The sequence below is a fragment of the Scyliorhinus torazame genome, chromosome 2 (genome assembly GCF_047496885.1).
Source record: "Scyliorhinus torazame isolate Kashiwa2021f chromosome 2, sScyTor2.1, whole genome shotgun sequence".
Classification (NCBI taxonomy): domain Eukaryota; kingdom Metazoa; phylum Chordata; class Chondrichthyes; order Carcharhiniformes; family Scyliorhinidae; genus Scyliorhinus; species Scyliorhinus torazame.
The window spans coordinates 164,004,175-164,028,396 of NC_092708.1; the positions used below are offsets into that span (position 1 = coordinate 164,004,175).

The 24,222-nt window shown below is 48.3% G+C and overlaps 1 protein-coding gene across 4 annotated transcripts in view; it reads right to left on the reverse strand.

The window, feature by feature from the left end:
* Nucleotides 1-24,222, reverse strand: part of ftcdnl1 (formiminotransferase cyclodeaminase N-terminal like 1) — a 44,808-nt gene that overhangs the window by 8,503 nt on the left and 12,083 nt on the right. For 3 of the 4 annotated variants that reach the window (XM_072479065.1, XM_072479047.1, XM_072479075.1), the window contains 4 exons: nt 10,555-10,677; nt 10,370-10,465; nt 4,325-4,480; nt 957-1,148 (listed from right to left, as the gene is read on the reverse strand). In XM_072479065.1, the coding sequence (XP_072335166.1) occupies nt 957-1,148; nt 4,325-4,480; nt 10,370-10,465; nt 10,555-10,669 (559 nt within the window). In that variant the 5' untranslated portion in view covers nt 10,670-10,677. The remainder of the gene's footprint in view (nt 1-956; nt 1,149-4,324; nt 4,481-10,369; nt 10,466-10,554; nt 10,678-24,222) is intronic. The other variant, XM_072479056.1, reaches the window with a different exon arrangement.

Below are 24,222 nucleotides of genomic sequence, written 5' to 3' on the forward strand. Positions count from 1 at the left end.
CTGTTTGTTTCAGAAAAGAAAGGCAAGTCTTGAGGGACAAAATGGGCAAGGTTACTGATGTTTCAAATTTTTCTTTCCAAAACCCCAGATGAGCCCAACAAATTCTTCTTTCCACCTTTTGAGTTTGGCTGCTCCAACATGACGACCAAATGTGTTGTTATACTGTAACTAAATAAGTCAAATTTCTTATTTATTTCACTGGATTCAGGGTACTTTTTAAAGCTTCTAGGTTAACTGACAACTGTTGACCTCAAGCAAGACATTCAAAGCCTCAACTTTTTCATGCTCAGATGCTGTCAGAAGCTGAATGTAAAACTGCAAACCCATCTAACAGGGTACTCAAGAGGGTTGCGAGGATTTTGAGAACACAGGACTAAGGCAAGTGGGTAAGATGGTAGTACAAAGTCACTGTCCGTGTGAAGTTTGCACATTCTCCCCATGTCTGCGTAGGCTTCATCCCCACAACCCAAAGATGTGCTGGTTAGGTGGATTGGCCATGCTAAATTGCCCCTTAATTGAAAAATAAAAATAATTGGCTACTCTAAATTTAGAAAAAAAAAAGATGGTAGTATATGGGAAAAAATTGTGTTGAAGTAATTGAGTCCAATTAAAATAAGCAAACAGACATGATGGACTTTAGTTGACATGAGGTGAGTAGCAGGTATCGAGATAATAATGATGGTGATGTACAGGTGAATTAATAGAGAAGAACAGAGTGATGGTACATTTTCTGACCGTAATCCTTATAGTCATTAATTTATTTTCATTATCTAATGGGCAGCACGGTAGCACAGTGGTTAATACTGTTGTTTCACCGCGCGGGACCTGGCTCCATGAACCCGAACAGGTGCCAGAATGTGGCGACTAGGGGATTTTCACAGTAACTTCATTGCAATGCAAGCCTACTTGTGACAATAAAGATAATTAATTAATTAATTTTAGGTTCTACTACCAACCTGTTAAACCATATCTAGGAGAAACTGTCATTCCGACATCTGGCTTTATTTCATTCACATTCAAATTGCTCCTCTTATACCAGTTCAACTCTTTTCTGCGTTGGACCAGATCTCGTTTGAGAGGTTGATCAGCGTATCCAAAATAAAACATACTGCAGTCCGGTACATCGTGGGATAATCTTTCTGCAATGTCTTTGAGGGGAAATAAAAGGGGATAAAAAATTCTCAGGTTGTAAGACCTAACGCTGCGCGTAGCTTGCATAGTTAAAAGGAAACAATTCCTATACTGATTCAAAAATAGAAGCAAATGGCCCATGGCGTGTTTGGTGACAGGCGGAAATGGAGAATCCAATCAAAGCCAAAACGTCGTAAACTGTCAGTGTATAGTTTGCAATTCACCAAATGGCAGGTTAATAGCAGGATGGGTCTCTCACTGCCTGGCCATTTTGCATTAATTTGAATGCTCATTCAAACAGCTGCTCACCGGAATGGGTCACGCCAGCGGGAAATCATGTTGGCCTCAAACCCATTTGCAACTAAGCTCTGTACACAAGTTGGACCTCAGTTCACTCCTGACTTTTAGGTGATTGCAACATACATAGCCGAACTGCCGTAACATTGCGCAGCTTTTGTTGCACTCAACGCCATACTGCTGTGTGGCCTCCAACTCCATGCCGAGCTTGTCTTATGGGCAGCTGTGTGCTGCTGGACTCGTGGACCCTCCCCTTTCACTGACTTCGTACTGCGCCCGGGGTTGTGGAGTGCAGGGGTCTTCTGCTGCCGGACACCATTGGTCTGTCTGGTCAGCACTGTGTTCACTCCAACAGACTGAAGTGTGAGGGGGCGCGAAGGAAGGTAGGGGGGGAAAAGAGGGGGAAAAGAGGTGGATGAGGATGACAAACAATTGGAAGACAGAGGGAAGATCAAGGTCTGGGAAGCTGGACCCCGACAAGGCTGCATTAAGCACTGACAAAGTAAAGGGTCAAAGGGATACCATATAATTTACTGGAAGGGGATGAATGCAGACTTCAGAATCGGGGCACATTATGAATGGTTCGCACCAGTACTCAGAATTCGGGGTTGTTTGGTCAGGGAGGGTCACTGCTGTCCTTAGTCCTCCTTGAAAATGGGAACAATGTCACCACTCACGTTTTAGTTCAAGGACTGGCAGACAGGAGTGAGAGAACGCAGATATTCCTGTTGCAAAATAGAAAGGAGTCAGAGATTTGTTAAAATAAATTTAAAGTACCCAATTCATTTTTTTGTCCAATTAAAAGGCAATTTAGCGTGGCCAATCCACCCACCCTGCACATCTTTGGGTTGTGGGGGCGAAACCCATGCAAACACGGGGAGAATGTGCAAACTCCACATGGACAGTGACCCAGAGCCGGGATTGAACCTGGGACCTCGGTGCCGTGAGGCAACAGTGCTAACCACTGTGCTGCCCTGAAAGGAGTCATAGATGATAGGCTGTCCAGGACCTATGTGGATACAGTCTGAAGTCAAAGATAGGAGACGGTGCAGAAGAGCACCAAGAATGCAGCAGGATCAAGCATTGGGAGCATGGTGCACCCCAGCTGCAGGGAGGGGAACGGACAGTGTGCTTCAAAGGAAAACTGCAGTTTGGTGTGCAGGGTTATGCCACTGTCAACATTCCTGGGCTTGGGAGTCTGTACTGGGCTGCAGACAAAATGGTGATGGTCACTGGGGGGAACTGCAGTTGTAGATAAGGAAGACATAATACAGGGGGCGGGGATGAGGGTGGTATATGTGAAGCTTATCATGGGGCGGGGGTGCTCACCTCTGTACCTAACGGTGTACAGTGCATACATCTTCCAGACGGGGTAGGTAGAGGTCCATGTTTGGCATGAGTGTTTTGCAGGTGATGGACTCTGGGGGGAGGGGATGTGGTCTGAATGTCTACCACTACAATGATGGGATTCAGCATTAGTGGGGGAATGCTGGAGAATGACAGGAAGCAGTTCTCCCTGCACATTCCGAGGCTCCATTAAATCAGAGGCATGCGGACAGTGAGGGGTGCAGGGTCAAACTCAGCCCTGGAGTAAAGATGTAGCAGCACCCTCTGAAGGTACCAGAGCAATGGTGTTGCGCACAAACGAAAGTAAGATCTAATCTGTCTAGGAGAGGTATGAAGTAGTGCGGGAGGAGTGGTGCACTGTGCTCTGGGGCTCCTTCGTGGAACGCACATTCTCTCATTGGTTCCGCTACAATGGACAGGATTCAGCTCACTTACTAGGAAGAGAGACTTTGTTGCTCAGGAAGCAACAGAAAGCCAATCATTTCATTCTGTGCTGTTAAAGTCATTGACAGAATTCAATATCCTCACATCAAAGTTTCAACATGGACAGAGTGTAAGGTAGGATTGCAGCCTTGGAGAGTGAAGGCAATAGTGAAGGGAGCACAGCTGCAACATATTTGCCATCCCATCCATGAAGGGGAGTCATGGGTTAACAATTAGAACAAAGAAAAGTACAGCACAGGAACAGGCCCTTCGGCCCTCCAAACCTGCGCCGACCATGCTGCCCGTCTAAACTAAAATCTTCTACACTTCAAAGAACAAAGAAAAGTACAGCACTTAACGTCATTCATCGACCATGAGCAACTGAAATGTCATTGTATGCCATTCAAAGAATGGAGTGCAGAGCTACTTTAGTTTAATAATTTCTTTCACACTTTCTCACACTCCCCCGACAGGGCTCCAGATGTCACATTTCTGGAATGGAATGTTGTTCACCTCTATGTGTGCCAGCGTCTCGGGGGTAAGATTGCATCAGGCACAACGCAATCAAGACACTCAAAGCTATGCAGCCCCACATCTTCCCTAGCCCTCCAAACCATTCCCTGTCATCTCATGGATAGCTGAACCCATCACCGAGAGGACGGATCAAACTGCATTCACGTTTGAGCGTTCTGACCCATGACTCGCTATGATTTAACCTTAGCTTTGGTCAGCAGTGACCAGCTATGCAAACATTCTGGAAATGTAAAGTCCACTGTGGAATGACAGTGATGTGAGCAAGGCCTGACCCTTCCGACACCATCTAATGATGGAAGTGCTGCTACGAATGAGATGAGGACCAGTCTCGTGATCTCATCCTAAAGTGCATGCTTTGGGTTCATACGCTAACTGTGAAGAGACCCAGGCACTGATGAGCTGTCCTCAATCATGGCTGTCCCTCGAACAATGGTTTTGGTCATATCTCCTTATCTATAGCTGAGTGTCAAATTTCTGTTTTCTGAAGCTACTGTGAAGTGCTTTGGACCACCTTAGGATGTTGAGGCACTATTTAAATACAAGTTGTTGTTCATGTGCAACTGAAATGAACTGAATATTGCGATTAACCTACCACGAGCCACTTCGCCACATTCTTCCAGGCTAACGGACTCAGAGAGAGGGTAAATAGGGACAAGATCCACACTCCCAAGGCAAGGGTGAATGCCATCATGCTGTTCAATGTCAATCAAATCATATGCTTCAGTGCATGCTGTCACAATGGAAATACCTGAAAAAGGAAAATTGACTTGACCTGCTGCTTTATAACACTACAAAATAAGTATAAGATTGAGCTCAGTGTATTCAACATTAATGCGTAACTTGTTCAGCACAGACATACCTAATGCATTGTATTGTATAAAATGTATTGTTGCTTTATTTTGTAAGTGGCTTTCCTTTAAGTATGGAATAACTATGATTTTCACAACTTCACTCATGCTTGTGTGGAACCTTCCCCTGCACTCCCTTGGCTGATTACAGGTCAGTTAAGGTTTCTAGATATTGCTGTATCAAATAGCATTGACAAAACAAACAATCAGGTGGGCCATATTCTCCTGATGCAAGTAAAGCCTATGAGCTCTCACACATTGGGAGGCCTAGTTTGCAGAAATTGTTGTCCAAAGAATCATAGTCTGGATTTTCTGCCCTCCGCTCCGCTGGATTTTCCAGTCTCGCCGAAGGCAATGGCATTTCCCGTGGCGCCCGGCCGAGATGCTGGGAAACCTGTCGGCCAATGGTGGGCTGCCTCTGCTGTCAGAAAACCCGGTGCATGTCGGTAACTAAGTTATTTAATATTCTCTATCGTGAGTGAATTTATTCTTATAATGAAAAATAGCAGACTGCCTTGTTTCTCCATCATCACCAATTAGTTAGCTACATCGCAGGAACATGTGGCCATTAATAATTTTGTCCTGCTGTTTTTTTAAATCTATCCTGTACCAATGTGACATTACAGAATCACTACAGAGCAGAAAGACGCTATTCGACCCATCATGTCTGCACCGACCCTCTGGAAGAGCATCCTACCTAGACCCATGCCCCCACCCTATCCCCAGAACCCAGTAACCACCACCTGTCCTTTTGGACACTAAGGGGCAATTTAGCATGACCAATACATCTTGCACATCTTTGGACTTAATCTTCTATTCTCATAGAATTGTATGCTTTTTCTTTTAATTTATTACGATATTTAACAAAGAAAAGTACAGCACAGGACCAGGCCCTTCGGCTCTCCAAGCCTGCGCCGACCATGCTGTCCATCTAAACTAAAATCTTCTGCACTTCCGGGGTCCGTATCCCTCTATTCCCATCCTAACGTCCTCAGTTAGCCATGGTTGGTGCATCCTTCTGCTAGAGTGTTTCTTTCTCAGTGGAATGCATCTTTGCTAAGATTATGAAATACCTCCTTAAATACCATTTGCATCTCTATCGTCCTATCCTATAACCTAATTTCCTTGTTCACTTTACACATGGGTGACAAGTGGATACTGAAAGGATGTTCTTCTTAGCTTACCTCTGATACCTTTCTCTCAGCAAGTTGATGACTCTGCGATCTGTTCCTAACAGTGCTCTATGAGTATTAAGTAATATTCGCGCACCAGGAATGTGAGTCAATGACTATTATCAAAAAGGAGAGAATGTAACCAACTCCCATTATCATTCAATGGCATCACCATCATCAAATCCTCCACCATCAACATCCTGCCAGTCCCCATTGAACAGAAACCTAACTTCACTAGCTATTGTTATGTCAATAAGACATGAAAAGAAATCCCAAACTGTACATAGCAACATTAATGATTTTTGCTATTTTTAAAATGGACTTTCTGCTGATGGCTGCTACAAGTCACATGACCGCAGGATTGACCCTTTGTTCTGGAAGCTACCAACAAGAGTTACAAAAGAATCCCCTCCCATCACCATGGAATTTCACACCCAATTGTCAGGACATTATAATCACAAAAGTAGAGGATATGCAGATCGAAACTCATTGAGCAGAATTCTTCCAACCCGCCCGTGGTGGGTTTGGTGGCAGGAAGGCACTGAGAATCTGGCAGTGTAAAGTTATGCTGCAATTCTCCCAATAGCGGGTCGGTCTTCCCGCTGCAGGTGACGTGAACACCATTTGCATTAATTTTCATCTTGCGAATGCTCATTAAAACAGTTGCTTGCCCGAATGCCATCAGGCCTTTCAATCGGTCATCATGCTAGTGGGAAATTACATCAGCGTCAAATCCGAATTCTAAAGAGTGGTGTGCACAAGATGGCCCTCAGTTTGCCAGAGACTTTGAGGTGAGTGCGCCAAAGCCTTTCTGCCATGTTGCTACACTGCTGCTGATGTGCTGTAGACCGCTCTGCCAGGCCAGCCCGGTTCCTGCCCTCCATCTCCATGCCAAGTTGGTCTTCATGGATAGCACCATGCTGCTGGACCCATGAACCCCCTGTGTCACCAAGTCTGATCAGTAATGACATAGACATAGAATTGACGGTGCAGAAGGAGGCAATTCGGCACATCGAGTCTGCACCGGCTCTTGGAAAGAGCACCCCACTTCAGCCTCACACCTCCTAGCCCTGTAACCCAGTAACCCCACCGAACATTTTGTTTAGACACAAAGGGCAATTTAGCAAGGCCAATCCACCTAGCCTGCACACCTTTGGACTGTGAGAGGAAACCAGAGCACCCGGGGGGAAATCTACACAGACACGGGGAGAACGTGCAAACTCCGCACAGACAGTGACTCAAGCAGGAATCGAACCTGGGACCCTAGCTCTGTGAAGCAACCATGCGAACCACTGTGCAACCTGGGGTTGAGGAGTACAGGTGTCTCCTTCCCCCTGGTGCCACACACCAGTGTCTAACTGAACAGGACTGTGCTGTGGGACTCATTCAGCCACTGCAACAAAGGTCCCATGTTCCACCAAACATGGAGTCCAAGGTGAGATGGGTGGGGAAGATGGAGGCCTGACAAAGACAAGGAGGACAATGTGGAAAGAAGGCTGTGGGTGGTGGTGGGGAGGGTGAGGGCTCACAATGGCAGCAAAAGGGGCAAGGAGGTGGATGAAGAAGATCAACAATGGAAGGCAGAGGAAAAAACCGAGGGGAAGGAAGGTGGACCTCAACAAGGTGGCATGGAAAGCTCAGAAAAAAGGTGGGTCAAAGGGATACCATATCATTTACTGGAAGGGGATGGATGAAGACTCCAGAGGAAGTGGGAGAGGTCCATGGACATCTTGCAAGTGATGGACTTAGAGGAAGGTAGTTGAATCGAGGAACAACTTTCTTCTTGCATCTGCTTGCCTTTTTCCTTTGGTTTGATGACATTCTACATGGTCTGGTGAAAACAGGTGGGCTGGAGAGAGTGATACTAGTATGTTGGACTGGTGTTTACATATGGCACAGGAATCTTCAAACCAGTCAGCTGAGGGCAGGTGGACGAATCAGTTGCCCGTCCACCGGCCCACCAGGAGAGTCAGAGGGGAACTTGCCTGTGCATCATAAATGAGGTTCCAATTGCAGAATCTGGCATGAGACCTCACAATGCTGGTCAGTGCCACAGGCGTCACTGGAGCCGACCACCTCCAAACTTTGGGCATGATCTTCCGTCTCGCGCTCAAGCGTAACGAGGCCGGTGAAAAGCGGGAGAGGACAAAAATGAGATCCGCACCGGACGCCAAACAGTTTGCGATATAAGCGGCCAGCTCCCATAGGCGAAATCGGGATCTCGCCATAGCGCGGCGAAAAACCAATGATCACCACCTTTGCCCCATTTCCACACAATTAACGAGCGTGACCCCATATCCCAATGGCCTCCAGTCAATCATCGGCCTCCCCAGGAAGTGCTCACAGTGGCGTCGATTAGTACTCTTTTTGAAAAATGTGAACCAGGCAGAAGGGCTTCCGTGGGGAGCCGAGGAGGTGAGTAGTCATCTTTGCTCTCAGACAAAGAGCCCGGGTGCGCTGGGCTTCCACCCCAGTGCTCGGCGGGAGGTGGGGCCCCTCCACAGTTGTGGGCTGCCATGGGAGGGTGGGGGATGGGGGGGGGGGGGGGGGATCTTGGGGGGGGGGGGGCAATCACTCGCGGCATCACCATGCCAACCTTTGGATCCCAACCCAATTCCGGGGGCAACTCTTCTCCCTGCCCGTCTGCCCCACCGATCACCCATAACCCCCACCGACTGCTGAGATCTCTGGCTGCGCGGCTCAGGGCTGTCGCTAATAGGGAATTGGTAATCATGGGCAAGTGAGCATTTCACACATGCCAAGTGGATTCCCATGGGTGGGCATGTGGCATGTGAGTTATTGCTGATCATCCCAATCGCACCTTTATTTCTGGACACTGTGCTTGAACACTGCGGGAGGTAAAACCACACACGCAGCAGCCAGCATCCAAACACCCACAGGATGGGACACAGCTCCGGGGACATGCCCACGGTGGAGGGTGGGTGGGTGCATAGGGGGGAGGGGGTTTGCCTGGAGAGATGGGCAAAGGTCTGGGAGTCACCCTGCGGAAGAAAATGAGAGGCATCATAATGGTTGTGCAAAAGGTTGTTTAATGTGCTGTACAATACCCCACTCCTAATTGTGCCGTCCTTCCAACCCGCCCGGTGCCGTCGGCTGGAGGACCTGCAGGAGAATGGACGTGTGGTCAGTGGGAGGGATGGGTCAGTCAGTAAGGCAATCACTACTCACGTTTGACAGGTCCCCCGGTTGGATCCGGTGATTCCTCACCTCTGCCGTGTCCGCTTGCCTCCGCTTTGGTGATCACTGGTCCTGGGTCACACCGGTCACCTCCAGAGCCCGCTTCTCGAAGGAGGTGAGGATTCTTATGTCTGGTATCCCTCCGCCAGTCTGGGCCCTCGTCTGCCGATTGTGGGAGCGCTTTTCCCGAGGACACACAGAGAGAGCATCATTAGCCGCACACGTGGTTCAGTGGTGGGAGGGGTGTGTGAGGGTGGGGTTGGGGAGAAGGGGGAAGGAGGGCTGTTGGTCACTTCGAGAGTGTGGGTGGATTCTCCCTTGGGGGAGTGGGGGAGCATTGGTGTCTACTCACTCATGCTGCCCGGTGTAGGTCGTTGACCTTCTTCCTGCACTGCTGGCCAGTCCTCTAGGTCACACTGTTGGAGCTGACTGCTGTCGCCACCTCATCCCAGGCAGCACTGGCTGTCTTGTGGCTCACCTTCCGGCCCCTCAGGGGACCAGGACATCCCTCCTGGTCTCCACCACGTCTCGGACCCTCCCCAGGTCAGCGTCCACGAATCTTGGGGCCGGTCTCCTCGGCACCGTTATTGCAAGCTGGCTGACGTTGGCTGAGCAAGGGCAGTTTCAGTGCTGCTCGTGTTTGTTAGTGGGGGGCTGGCAAGTGCGGTCCCGGCAATTCGGTTGGGGAGGCATTATTTACGGCAAGAAGCCCGTGATGCCTCCTTAAGTGGACCAATTAATGTTGAATTTCATTGCCAGTTTTGCTGGCCCGAGTGCCGGGAAATCCGCTTGTTTTTTGATTAAAAGCACCTAAGACTGCTGCTGAATAACACCTGAAAGACAGGCTCTTGTGCTCATCCCAGCCAAATACAAGAAATAGTTATAGGTCAGGTGCACTCCATGATATACTTTGGAGTTTTCTAAACCCTGGCCCATAACAAAGACCCATTTGCATTTATTTACATCCGCCTGCTGGCACGGATCGTGCACGCACCCAGCGTCGATCCCGATTTTTCTCCGACGTCCGATTCTCCAATTTTTCTCTGACGCCCGATTCTCCATCTCATCGGGGAACGCATTACGGGCATCCCGGGACAGAGAACCCAGTCCAGGAAGTTTACTAGGTGGGAATACCAATGAGATTTCGAGTCAGCTTGGTAGGGCCATGCTTCTGCAAGGCAGCTGGTACTGCCAGATTGTCTTCTTTTCATCCCACCAATATGACTAGGAATCTCATGAAGCAAATAACGTTCCACTTAGTGCGCCATCTTGTAAATGTCAAACCTCCCTGAGGAACAGAATCTGAGTGTCAATCAAGCCTGGCATTTGAACTTGGTATGGAGTTGAACTGCTCAGAAGTAATTAAGTTTATAAAAATAATGGTACTTTTAAGAGCAAAACTATGTTGTGAAATCTTACCTAATGTTTCAATAGGACCAGCAAGAGTTAAGACAGATCTGTTATAGTCATAATCTGAAAATATGTTCAGCACAGTTGTCTGTGTTTTCTTCTGGCCTGCAATCAGGGCACAAAAATGTCTTACAAACATTTCAGGTAGTTATATTTTGTACGTGGTTGTAGCAATAAAAAAAATCTAAATGTACCTGGCTTATCACGGAGTGCAGCTTCAGCAATCCTTTCCACAATGTCTTGCTTTCTAGCTTCAGAAATGTTCAGCAAACAGACAGCCAGGCGGAAACCCACTCTTGGGGAAGCCATGTTTTGGCCTGAACAGAAAGTCAAAAAAAACCATCAAAATATAAAAATTACTTGGTTTTGGTCTCTTTTTTCTAAAAATCCACTGTTACTTAATTTCCCCTTGTGGGCGCTTATAATTACCCAATCATGAGAAACCTAACACCAGCTCCCTTCAAATGATGCTGTATAACGGGGATGCCCACAGGAAATTTGAGGAATTGCTCAGTAACATCCTCTGGCTGGGGAAATTGCCTCGTCTTCCCTCTGCACTCTCCTCCACAGATCAACGGACATTGGACATTAAAGGAATAGAGAACAGCACAAATGCACCTATATAGCCTGTTGCCAGATTTATTTTAAGCAGTGCTCAGGACATACAATGCTATGAACACTCATAAAATAAGCAATGTAAGCATAAATAGGTGCAACCTCACTGCAAGAAATCTAGTAATGAGCATTGGGGATATAAAATGAAAGCAGAATTCTGGAAACACTCAGCAGATCGAGCCAGCATCTGTGGAAACGGGAAACAATCAGGTCAACGACCTTTCACCAGAATAGCAGATATAAAGTATTTTAGTGTTTGGTGGTAGCTGAACCTGCCAATGCTGCAACCACCTGCACTATCAAGCAACCAAACCTTCACTTTAAAGTTTTTGTGATTATGCAGTACTGTAAAAGGCATTTGTACTGTATTTTGCACAGAAATAATACTTAATGGCTCCACTACTCTGTTTACAAACATACAAAAAGTAACAATGACTCTTTAAGATGATAAATATCATGGCTATGAATGAATGATTAGCTTTCATCCTGAGCATATAGGGTTGTTATGTTTTATGAGCACACAATGGTTTCACCTTGATTAGCAGGGGCTTAAGTGCAACCTTTGGAAAAGGAAAACTGGTGCTTTAACAATTCAGAAAGTCATTAAACAGGCAGTTTATTATCAGTCTTCCTGCTTTCATGCGAGTTAATAAACAGTCAAATGTAATAATAATGCAATCAGAGAATGTTGCCATGTTCATTTGCAACTAAGAACTTCAAGGCAACTGAAACTCAAGCAAGTGTTACTAGTGTCTATCTCCCACGCTAGAGCTATCTCCCATTGCTCACAGATTGTGCAAACCCTGGAGTGTGGAGGCTGAACACCAACTGATGGAGCAGCAGCGCTTGTAAAGAGGAAGAGCTGCTGCTTTTTCATGTTTATCTCAGTGTTACGTGGAGGTCAGGGCTTGGCACTTGAGCACTGCTGCTGCGTTATAAATAATAATAATAATAATCGCTTATTGTCACAAGTAGGCTTCAATGAAGTTACTGTGAAAAAACCCTCGTTGTCATGTCAGGTGGAAAAACCCATTGAGTGCTAACGCCTGTTCAAGCTTCAAAGGCTGTGTCTCACCAATACCCCGCAGGGCTGGATTTTCATTCTGGGTCAAGGAACTCGACATTGACAGATCTGGATCCTGGCTCCGTACCAGGTTGGAAATAGATATGTGGCATGATTTTGGAAGAAAGGGGCACAAGTTGACCTCAGGTCAAGGTCAGTGCCCAATTAGCTTCTAGCACAGGGCTAGCACAGGGAGAAGGTGGGATTTTCAAAGAGAGAGCCTGCTTCAAAGGACAAAGAGCAGCCATCATGGTATCGGCCGTTTCATCACCCATGGAAGAGAGAGCAGAGCAGCAACACATCCATGGCAAGGCTGCCCCCATTTTACTGATGATTCCCGAAAAATGGTGTGGGATTTGTCCCCTTTATGGGACGGTCTGCTAAGACGGGCATGTGACCCGGCTAAGCAGGGTGGCGCATCACCCTAGCAAGTGTGGGTTTCTGTATCAGTTTGATTCTGGAAGCGGTCTTGCAGTCACGAGGCTGCAGTCTTCCGCACTGTATTTCTATGTAAATATAAATGTTACAGTTGTTGTTTACCTAACTGGTGAATGGTAAATATTATATTGGTGACAAGGATAAAAACATTTAAAAACACGGTCCCAAGATCATGAGTATTAAGTCACATTGCTGTTCAGTTCAAATTGAGCAACAGAGGAGTATTTGCAGATACGCCCTTTTACAGATGGAAAGATCCTTTTGATGCATCTATGGAGGATTGGACACAACACATTAAACGTTTGGGCTACTTTTTTCAAACCAATGAAAAGGGGAAGAGAAAGACAATTCTTCTGAGCACGCATGGGCCCCATTTAATACACAGCTTCATATCCCCAAGCGCCCGGCTCCAAGTCATTCATTGAGACAGTTGAATTGAGAGAAAGGTTGGGCACGGATTCACGAGTGGGCAGCACCCATAGTCCCCGTCAAAAAGCCTGACACATCAGTGGAGACTATAAATTAGCAGTTAATCAGGCTCAGTTAGATAAGTATCCAATCCGCAATATTGAAGACTTGTACACAAAGCTGGTTGGAGGTCCACAAGACCATAAATTAGACCATAAGACATAGGAAAAGAATTAGGCCACTCGGCCCATCGAGTCTGCTCCGCCATTCAATGATGGCTGATATTTATCTCATCCCCAGTCTCCTGCCTTCTCCCCATAATCCCTGATCCCCTTATTTATCAAGAACCTAGCTACATGTGTCTCAAAGACATTCAGTGATCTGGCCTCCACAGACTTCTGCGGCAAAGAATTGCACAGATTGACCACCATCTGGCTGAAGAATTTCCTCCTCATCGCTGTTTTAAAGGATCGTCCCTTCAGTCTGAGGCTTTGCCCTCAGGTTCTCGGTTTTCCTACTAGTAGAAACATCCTCTCCACGTTCACACTATCTCAATATCATGTAAGTTTCAATAAGATTCCCCCCTCATCCTTCTAAACTCCAACGAGTACAGACCCAGAGTCCTCAACCGCTCCTCATATGGCAAGCTCTTCATTCCAGGGATCATTCTTGTGAAACTCCTTTGGACCCTTTCCAAGGCCAGCACATCCTTCCTTAGATACAGGCCCAAAACTACTCACAATACTCCAATTGTGGTCTGACCGGAGCCTTATACAGCCTCAGAAGTACATCTGTGATCTTGTATTCCAGCCCTCTCAACATGAATGTTAACATTGCATTTGCTTTCCTAACTGCTGACCGAACCCGCACGTTAACCTTAAGAGAATCTTGATGACTTCCGGTGGCATCTGCGAGCGGAGCGGCTGCGTTTGGAAGAAGCTCCCGCCGGTCTGCGATATCGCGGTCTTTTTCGGGGGTTCTCCGCAACGTTTTTTTGGGGGGGGGGGGGGGAACCTCTCCGGGGTCGGCCCTGCCTCCCTCGCCCTGTGACAGCATCAAAGCTCCGTTTCATGGAGCTGGGGGGTTGAAAAGGCGGGAGGGGAGAGACTGGTCCCGGTGGATTCAACGGGGGGTCTGCACGTGGAAGAGGAGCGGGGATCGTGACCAGTTTCCCCAAGGAGCATCCTGAAAGCCGAAGGCCTCAAAGACCACGAGCAGAAAAGAGAAAGATTTGTTTCTGTTTTTACTCTCCTCTGAAAACTGGAAGGTAGCGACAGGGGTGGAGCCAAGCGGAGGCCGAGGCGGCAGGCCCGAAGCAAGGGCGCGATGTAGGTGAGATGTCCCACATCGGATGGCTCCCGCCTAGAATGTGGTAAGAAGACTGAGCCCGGTCCCAGGGAAATTCTGGAGGTATACAAAAAAAAGAGAAAGAAGTTTTAAAAAAATTTGAGATTGAAGAAGGAAGGGTGAGAAAAAGGAAAAATAATAAGCCATTAAAGGATACGAAAAGCAGCGTCGAGGGAGGAAATGCGGGCTCGCCGTTGAACGAGACGACGGGCAAAAGTGCTGACAAGATGGCGGAGGCCGGACCACATGGTGGGGCCGCACCACTTACAGTGGAGAAGATGACCGAGGTGATGGCGGTGGAGCTGGAAAAGCAGTTTGCGAGGCACATGGAGGTTTTGAGGAAGGAGACGGCAGTCACATTGAAGTAATTGGTGGAGGAGGCAATCGCCCCGGTGAGAGTAGCTGTGGCACGGACATCGGCCGAGGTGAGAGAGCTGGGCGAGAAGATGAAGGAAGTGGAGGAGGCCGCGTCGCAGCACAGCGGCCAGCTCACCTCAATGGGGGACGAGCTGCGAAGGGTAGTGGAGGCCAACAGAGGCTCCAAGCAAAGCTTGAGGACTTGGAGAACCGCTCGAGGCGGCACAATCTAAGAATTGTGGGCTTGCCCGAAGGGATAGAGGGTCCAAGGCCAACAGTGTACTTCGCTAAGAGGTTGGTGGAGCTGATGGGGGAGAACCCCTCTCGATACGAACTGGACCGAGCTCATCGGTCGTTAAGGCCGAAGCCCAAAGTGAATGAGCCGCCAAGTGCAGTAATCATCTGTTTCCATAAGTACTGCATGAAGGAGGTGGTGTTAAGCTGGGCGAAGCAGAAGCTTCAGTGGTGCAGTGGGATGGTGCCGGAGTTCGGATCTACCAGGACTTTACAGTGGGCGAGTGAAGGCGGCACTGTACAAGAAGGGGGTGCGATTTGGTACGGTATACCCGGCGAAGCTGAGGGTGACGTATGGTGCCAAAGACTTTTATTTCGAGACAGCGGAGGCGGCTGAAGTGTTCGTGAGGGCAGAAGGCTTGGGAGAGACGTGAGGAGCGGAGCTGGAAGAGAGACTGTGGACTGTGATTGGGGAGCTGGAAAATGCACAAATGTTATAACTTTCTTTTTGCTGACGTGTATTGTAATTTACTTCTCATCACATTGTTACAGAGTTCAAGTTATTAGTTGGGTTGATTGGCATTCTGTGTTGCGACGGTTATATCTCATTTTAGTGAATTGTATGGGTTGGAGTGTTGTTTTTTCTTTCTCTGGGACTGGGTGGGAGGGGACAGTATAGCATGGTGGAGGGAGCCACCCACGCTAGCTAACTAAAGTCGGCTAGTGAACGGAGGTGAGGCGAGAGGAGGGCTGGGTACATTGGAGCCTGGTTAGCAGGTTTCGATGGGCCTACGAGGCGAGTGAGGGGGGGGCGGGGAGGAAAGGATTGATGCTGGGAGATGTTTTTTCGAGAGGAAATGTAGGGGGCGTTTTTGGGAGGGGGGGGGGAAAGGGGTTCGAAGTTAATAATGGATAAGGGCAGGTCAGGCTCATGGGGCAGGGCCCGGTGGTATGATGATGGTGGATAAGAAGGGTGGGGGGGGGGGGGTGAGAGACCTCTAGTTAGGATAGTCACGTGGAATGTGAGGGGGTTAGGAGGTCCGGTCAAGAGGTCAAGGGTGCTTGCGCATCTTAAAAGTTTGAAAGCCGATGTAGCAATGCTGCAGGAGACTCACTTGAGGGTGAAGGACCAGATGAGACTTAAAGTGAGTCAGGTGTTTCACCCTGGACTTGACGGAAGGGCTCAAGGGGTAGCGGTAATGGTCAGCAAAAGAGTACGCTTCCAGATGGAGAAGGTGGTGACAGATCAGGGGGGTAGATATGTGATTGTGACAGGGGCGCTGGAGGGGAGGTTAGTGGCGCTGTTAAGTGTATATGGCCCTAATTGGGACGATGTGGGATTCACGAGGAAGGTGTTGGGGCCATCCCCGACTTGGACACACACGAACTGATAGTGGGGGGGACTGGAACTTGGTGCAGGAGCCAAGGTTGGGCAGGTCACGGCCGCGCTCGCCAGCCCCATCAGGGGGGGCGAAGGCTGGGGTAATGGTGGAAATGGGAGGGGTGGACCCTTGGAGGTTTCTGCACCCGAGGGAGCGGGAGTACTGGTTTTTCTTGGCAGTCCACAAGGTATATTCGCGGATCGACTTTTTCGTGGTGGGGAAGGCTTTGCTGGCTGGGGTTAAGGGGTCGGAATACTCGGCAATTGCAGTGTCAGATCATGCTCCGCATTTGGTGGATATGATGCTGGAGAAGGGGGTAGCGCAGAGGCCGGGGTGGAAATTAGATGTGGAACTTTTGGGGGACCAAGTGTGCTGTGACAAAATTGAAAAGGTAATTGAGGAATATGTAGGTTTCAACTGTACGGGTGAGGTGTCGAAGGTGGTCGTCTGGGAGGCTCTAAAGGTGGTGGTGAGGGGGGAGGTGATCTTGTTTAAGGCCAGGGTGGACAAGGAGGAGAGGTTGGAGCGGCAGAGGGTAATATATGAGATGTTGGAGATAGATAGGAGTTATGCAGAAGGTGGGGACCCAGCAAAGCTGGAAAAGAGGACGGAACTACAGGCGAGCTTTGACCTACTATCTACCAGGAAAGCGGTGCGCCAACTGAGACGAGCAAGGGGTGCAGTTTACGAACATGGAGATAAGGCAGGTCAGCTCCAGAGGGGAACAGCGGTAAGGGAAATTCTTCAGGTGAGGGATAGGGCAGGGAAGTTGGTGGTGGCGCTGGATCTGATTAACAAGGTTTTGAGGAATTTTATGAGAGATTGTACAGGTCAGAGCCACCTGGGGGAGATCGGGAGATGCAGGAATTTCTAGATGGGTTGGAGTACCCGAGGTTAGGGGAGGGGGACAGGGCTACATTAGAAGGAGCGATAGTGGAGCAGGAGATAAAGGATGCGATTGGGAGGATGCAGTCGGGGAAGGTGGCAGGGCCGGATGGGTTTCCGGTGGAATATTATAAAAAATTCAAGGATAAGCTGGCACCCCTGATGGTGGGGATGTTTGAACAGGGATCTATCGCCCTGTTGCTAAAAAAAGATAAGGATCCGACGGAGTGTGGGTCGTATAGGCCCATATCACTTCGGAATGTGGACGCAAAAATATTGGCAAAGGTACTGGCGGGTAGGCTGGAGGAGTGCCTCCCGAAGGTGATAGGTGAGGATCAGACGGGATTCGTGAAAGGGAGGCAGCTCTTTTCAAACATTAGAAGGGTATTGAACGTCATTATGGCACCGGCAGAGGGGAAGGAAACAGGTGGTTGTGGCATTGGATGCTGAGAAGGCGTTTGACCGGGTAGAATGGGGGTACTTGATGGCAGTTCTGGAGCAGTTTGGGATTGGACCAAGATTTGTGAATTGGGTAAAGCTATTATATAAGGAACCGAGGGCGAGTGTCCGCACAAACAACATCAGCTCGAGATACTTTACTCTCCACCGTGAGACTCGGCAGGGATGTCCTATGTTCCCCCTGCTGTTTGCACTCGCGATTGAGCCGTTGGCCATCGCATTAAGAAGTTCGGGGGTATGGAAAGGAATAGTGCGGGGGGGATAGAGCATAGGGTATCCTTATATGCCGATGACTTTCTGTTATACATGTCGGAACCGAGTGTGTCGATAGGGGGAATATTGGAGCTGCTTCGAGTGTTTGGGTCTTTCTCGAGGTACAAGCTGAATCTAGACAAGAGTAAGTATTTTGTGGTGTCTCGGCCGGGTTGGGGGCAGGGGTGGGGGGGCTGCCATTCCGTAGGGCAGGGACTCACTTCAGGTACCTGGGGGTGCAGATTGCCCGAGAGTGGGGGGGGCTCCGCAGGTATAACATTTCTAGTTTGGTGGGGAGAGTAAAAGCGGATCTGGCAAGGTGGGATGGTCTCCCTCTGTCACTGGGGGGTTGGGTACAGGCGGTTAAAATGAACGCGTTGCCACGATTTCTGTTTATTTCTCAATGCCTGCCGATTTTCCTGCAAAAGGCTTTTTTCAGAGAGATTGAGGGAAGGATTACGTCGTTCATATGGGGAGTGAAGGTGGCCAGAGTTAGAAAGGTGCTGCCACAGAGGGGAAGGCAGGCAGGGGGTTTGGGTCTTTCGAACCTGTTGTACTACTACTGGGTGGCGACTGTGGAGAACGTGCGGAGCTGGGTCAGGGGGGTTGATTCCCAGTGGGTCAGAATGGAGGAGAGTTTGTGCAGGGGGTCAGGATTGAAAGCACTAGCAACAGCGCAGCTCCCGACAGCCCCAGGGAAGTACTGAGAGAGTCCGGTAATAATAGCTTCATTGAAAATTTGGAGGCAGTTCCGCCAACACTTCGGGTTGGGGGCAGGGTCAAGGGAAATGCCGATTCGGGGGAACCACAGATTTGAGCCAGGGAGGTGGGATGGAAATTTTCGGAAATGGGAAGTGAAGGGGATTAAGACACTAAAAGATTTGTTTCTTAGGGGTTGGTTTGCAGGATTGAAGGAGCTGGAAGCAAAGTATGGGCTGGAGCAGGGGGAAATGTTTAGATATATGCAGGTACGATATTTTGCTAGAAAGGAGATACAGAACTTCCTGGAGGAGCCAGTCTCCACATTGCTGGAGGAGGTGCTGACGACAGGGGGACTGGAGAAGGGGGTTGTGTTAGCGGTCTACGGAGATATTTTGGAGGAGGAGAAGACACCGCTGGAAGGGATCAAAGCAAAGTGGGAGGAAGAGTTGGGAGAGGATATGGAGGAGGGGTTCTGATGTGAGGTGCTGCGGAGAGTGAATGCCTCCACCTCATGCGCGAGGTTGGGGCTGATACAGCTGAAGGTGGTAGACAGAGCACACCTCATGAGGGCGAGGATGAGCCTATTCTTCGAAGGAGTAGAAGATATGTGAACATTTTTTTTGAGGGGGGGTTGCAAATCACGTTCATATGTTTTGGTCCTGTCCCAAGCTAGAGGATTACTGGAAGAAGGTTTTTAGGATAATTTCTAAAGTGGTGCACGTGAAACTGGACCCGGGCCCCCGGGAGGCCATATTCGGGGTGTCGGACCAGCCAGGGTTGGAAACGGGTGCAGAGGCAGACTTCGCCTCATTGATCGCCCGAAGGTGGATCCTGATGGGTTGGAGAGCAGCCTCTCCACCCTGTACCTTGGCGTGGTGGCAGGGATCTGTTGGAATTCTTGACTCTGGAAAACAGATAGAACATTACAGCGCAGTACAGGCCCTTTAGCCCTCGATGTTGCGCCGACCTGTGAAACCACTCTAAAGCCCATCTACACTATTCCCTTATCGTCCATATGTCTATCCAATGACCATTTGAATGCCCTTAGTGTTGGCGAGTCCACTACTGTTGCAGGCAGGGCATTCCACGCCCTTACTACTCTCTGAGTAAAGAACCTACCTCTGACATCTGTCTTATATCTATCACCCCCTCAATTTAAATGTCCCCTCGTGCTAGACATCATCATCCGAGGAAAAAGGCTCTCACTGTCCACCCTATCTAATCCTCTGATCATCTTGTATGCCTCAATTAAGTCACCTCTTAACCTTCTCTCTAACGAAAACAGCCTCAAGTCCCTCAGCCTTCAATCATAAGATCTTCCCTCCATACCAGGCAACATTCTGGTAAATCTCCTCTGCACCCTTTCCAATGCTTCCACATCCTTCCTATAATGCGGCAACCAGAATTGCACGCAATACTCCAAATGCGGCCGCACCAGTTTTGTACAGCTGCAACATGACCTCATGGCTCCGAAACTCAATCACTCTACCAATAAAAGCTAACACGCCGTACGCCTTCTTAACAACCCTCTCAACCTGGGTAGCAACTTTCAGGGATCTATGTACATGGACACCAAGATCTCTCTGCTCATCCACACTACCAAGAATCTTACCATTAGCCCAGTACTCTATCTTCCTGTGATTCCTTCAAAATGAATCACCTCACACTTTTCTGCATTAAACTCCATTTGCCACCTCTCAGCCCAGCGCTGCAGCTTATCTATGTCTCTCTGTAACATGTAACATCCTTCCGCACTGTCCACAACTCCACCGACTTTAGTGTCATCTGCAAATTTACTCACCCATCCTTCGACACCCTCCTCCAGGTCATTTATAAAAATGACAAACAGCAGTGGCCACAAAACAGATCCTTGTGGCACACTACGAGTAACTGGACTCCAATCTGAACATTTCCCATCCACCACCACCCTTTGTCTTCTTCTAGCTAGCCATTTTCTGATCCAAACTGCTAAATCACCCTGAATCCCATGCCTCCGCATTTTCTGCAATAGCCTACCATGGGGAACCTCATCAAATACTTTACTGAAATCCATACACACCACATCAACTGCTTTACCCTCATCCACCTGTTTGGTCACCTTCTCAAAGAACTCAATAAGGTTTGTGAGGCACGACCTACCCTTCACAAAACCGTGTTGACTATCTCTCATCAAATTATTCCTTTCCAGATGATTATACATCCTATCTCTTATAAACATTTCCAAGATTTTGCCCACAACAGACGTAAGGCTCACTGGTCTATAGTTACCGGGGTTGTCTCTACTCCCCTTCTTGAACAAGGGGACAACATTTGCTATCCTCCAGTCTTCTGGCACTATTCCTGTAGACAAAGATGACTTAAAGATCAAAGCCAAAGGCTCAGCAATCTCCTCCCTAGCTTCCCAGAGATTCCTAGAATAAATCCCATCCGGCCCAGGGGACTTATCTATTTTCACACTTTCCAGAATTGCTAACACCTCCTCCTTATGAACCTCAAGCCCTTCCAGTCTAGTAGCCTGAATCTCAGTATTCTCCTCGACAACATTGTCTTTTTCCTGTGTGAACATTGACGAGAAATATTAATTTAGCATCTCTCCTATCTCCTCGGACTCCACGCACAACTTCCCACTACTGTCCTTGACTGGCCCTACTCTTACCCTAGTCATTCTTTTATTCCTGACATATCTATAGAAAGCTTTAGGATTATCCTTGATCCTACCTGCCAAAGACTTCTCATGTCCCCTCCTGGCTCCTCTTAGCTCTTTCTTTAGGTCCTTCCTAGCTAACTGAACCTTCATGTCTCATCTTTACATAAGCCTCCTTCTTCCTCTTGACAAGTGTTTCGAATGCTTTAGTAAACCACGGTTCCCTCGCTCGACCAAGAACAAAGAACAAAGAAATGTACAGCACAGGAACAGGCCCTTCGGCCCTCCAAGCCCATGCCGACCATGCTGCCCGACTAAACTACAATCTTCTACACTTCCTGGGTCCGTATCCTTCTATTCCCATCCTATTCATATATTTGTCAAGATGCCCCTTAAATGTCCCTATCGTCCCTGCTTCCACTACCTCCTCCGGTAGCGAGTTCCAGGCACCCACTACCCTCTGCGTAAAAAACTTGCCTCGTACATCTACTCTAAACCTTGCCCCTCTCACCTTAAACCTATGCCCCCTAGTAATTGACCCCTCTACCCTGGGGAAAAGCCTCTGACTATCCACTCTGTCTATGCCCCTCATAATTTTGTATACCTCTATCAGGTCTCCCCTCAACCTCCTTCGTTCCAGTGAGAACAAACCGAGTTTATTCAACCGCTCCTCATAGCTAATGCCCTCCATACCAGGCAACATTCTGGTAAATCTCTTCTGCACCCTCTCTAAAGCCTCCACATCCTTCTGGTAGTGTGGCAACCAGAATTGAACACTATACTCCAAGTGTGGCCTAACTAAGGTTCTATACAGCTGCAACATGACTTGCCAATTCTTATACTCAATGCCCCGACCAATGAAGGCAAGCATGCCGTATGCCTTCTTGACTACCTTCTCCACCTGTGTTGCCCCTTTCAATGACCTGTGGACCTGTACTCCTAGATCTCTTTGACTTTCAATACTCTTGAGGGTTCTACCATTCACTGTATAATCCCTACCTGCATTCGACCTTCCAAAATGCATTACCTCACATTTGTCCGGATTAAACTCCATCTGCCATCTCTCCGCCCAAGTCTCCAGACAATCTAAATCCTGCTGTATCCTCCGACGGTCCTCATCGCTATCCGCAATTCCACCAACCTTTGTGTCGTCTGCAAACTTACTAATCAGACCAGTTACATTTTCTTCCAAATCATTTATATATACTGCAAAGAGCAAAGGTCCCAGCACTGATCCCTGTGGAACACCACTGGTCACAGCCCTCCAATTAGAAAAGCATCCCTCCATTGCTACTCTCTGCCTTCTATGGCCTAGCCAGTTCTGTATCCACCTTGCCAGCTCACCCCTGATCCCGTGTGACTTCACCTTTTGTACTAGTCTACCATGAGGGACCTTGTCAAAGGCCTTACTGAAGTCCATATAGACAACATCTACTGCCCTACCTGCATCAATCATCTTAGTGACCTCCTCAAAAAACTCTATCAAGTTAGTGAGACACGACCTCCCCTTCACAAAACCGTGCTGCCTCTCACTAATACGTCCATTTGCTTCCAAATGGGAGTAGATCCTGTCTCGAAGAATTCTCTCCAGTAATTTCCCTACCACTGAAGTAAGGCTCACCGGCCTGTAGTTTCCGGGATTATCCTTGCTACCCTTCTTAAACAGAGGAACAACATTGGCTATTCTCCAGTCCTCCGGGACATCCCCTGAAGACAGCGAGGATCCAAAGATTTCTGTCAAGGCCTCAGCAATTTCCTCGCCAGCCTCCTTCAGTATTCTGGGGTAGATCCCATCAGGCCCTGGGGACTTATCTACCTTAATATTTTTTAAGACACCCAACACCTCATCTTTTTGGATCACAATGTGACCCAGGCTATCTACACCCCCTTCTCCAGACTCAACATCTACCAATTCCTTCTCTTTGGTGAATACTGATGCAAAGTATTCATTTCGTACCTCGCCCATTTCCTCTGGCTCCACACATAGATTCCCTTGCCTATCCTTCAGTGGGCCAACCCTTTCCCTGGCTACCCTCTTGCTTTTTATGTACGTGTAAAAAGCCTTGGGATTTTCCTTAACCCTATTTGCCAATGACTTTTTGTGACCCCTTCTAGCCCTCCTGACTCCTTGCTTAAGTTCCTTCCTACTTTCCTTATATTCCACGCAGGCTTTGTCTGTTCCCAGCCTTTTAGCCCTGACAAATGCCTCCTTTTTCTTTTTGACGAGGCCTACAATATCACTCGTCATCCAAGGTTCCCGAAAATTGCCGTATTTATCTTTCTTCCTCACAGGAACATGCCAGTCCTGTATTCCTTTCAACTGCCACTTGAAAGCCTCCCACATGTCAGATGTTGATTTGCCCTCAAACATCCGCCCCCAATCTATGTTCTTCAGTTCCCGCCTAATATTGTGAAAATTAGCCTTCCCCCAATTTAGCACATTCATCCTCGGACCACTCTTATCCTTGTCCACCAGTACTTTAAAACTTACTGAATTGTGGTCACTGTTACCGAAATGCTCCCCTACTGAAACATCTACCACCTGGCCGGGCTCATTCCCCAATACCAGGTCCAATACCGCCCCTTCCCTAGTTGGACTGTCTACATATTGTTTTAAGAAGCCCTCCTGGATGCTCCTTACAAACTCCGCCCCGTCTAAGCCCCTGGCACTAAGTGAGTCCCAGTCAATATTGGGGAAGTTGAAGTCTCCCATCACCACAACCCTGTTGTTTTTACTCTTTTCCAAAATCTGTCTACCTATCTGCTCCTCTATCTCCCGCTGGCTGTTGGGAGGCCTGTAGTATACCCCCAACATTGTGACTGCACCCTTCTTATTCCTGATCTCTACCCATATAGCCTCACTGCCCTCTGAGGTGCCCTCTCGCAGTACAGCTGTGATATTCTCCCGAACAAGTAGCGCAACTCCGCCTCCCCATTTACATCCCCCTCTATCCCGCCTGAAACATCTAAATCCTGGAACGTTTAGCTGCCAATCCTGCCCTTCTCTCAACCAGGTCTCTGTAATGGCAACAACATTATAGTTCCAAGTACTAATCCAAGCTCTAAGTTCATCTGC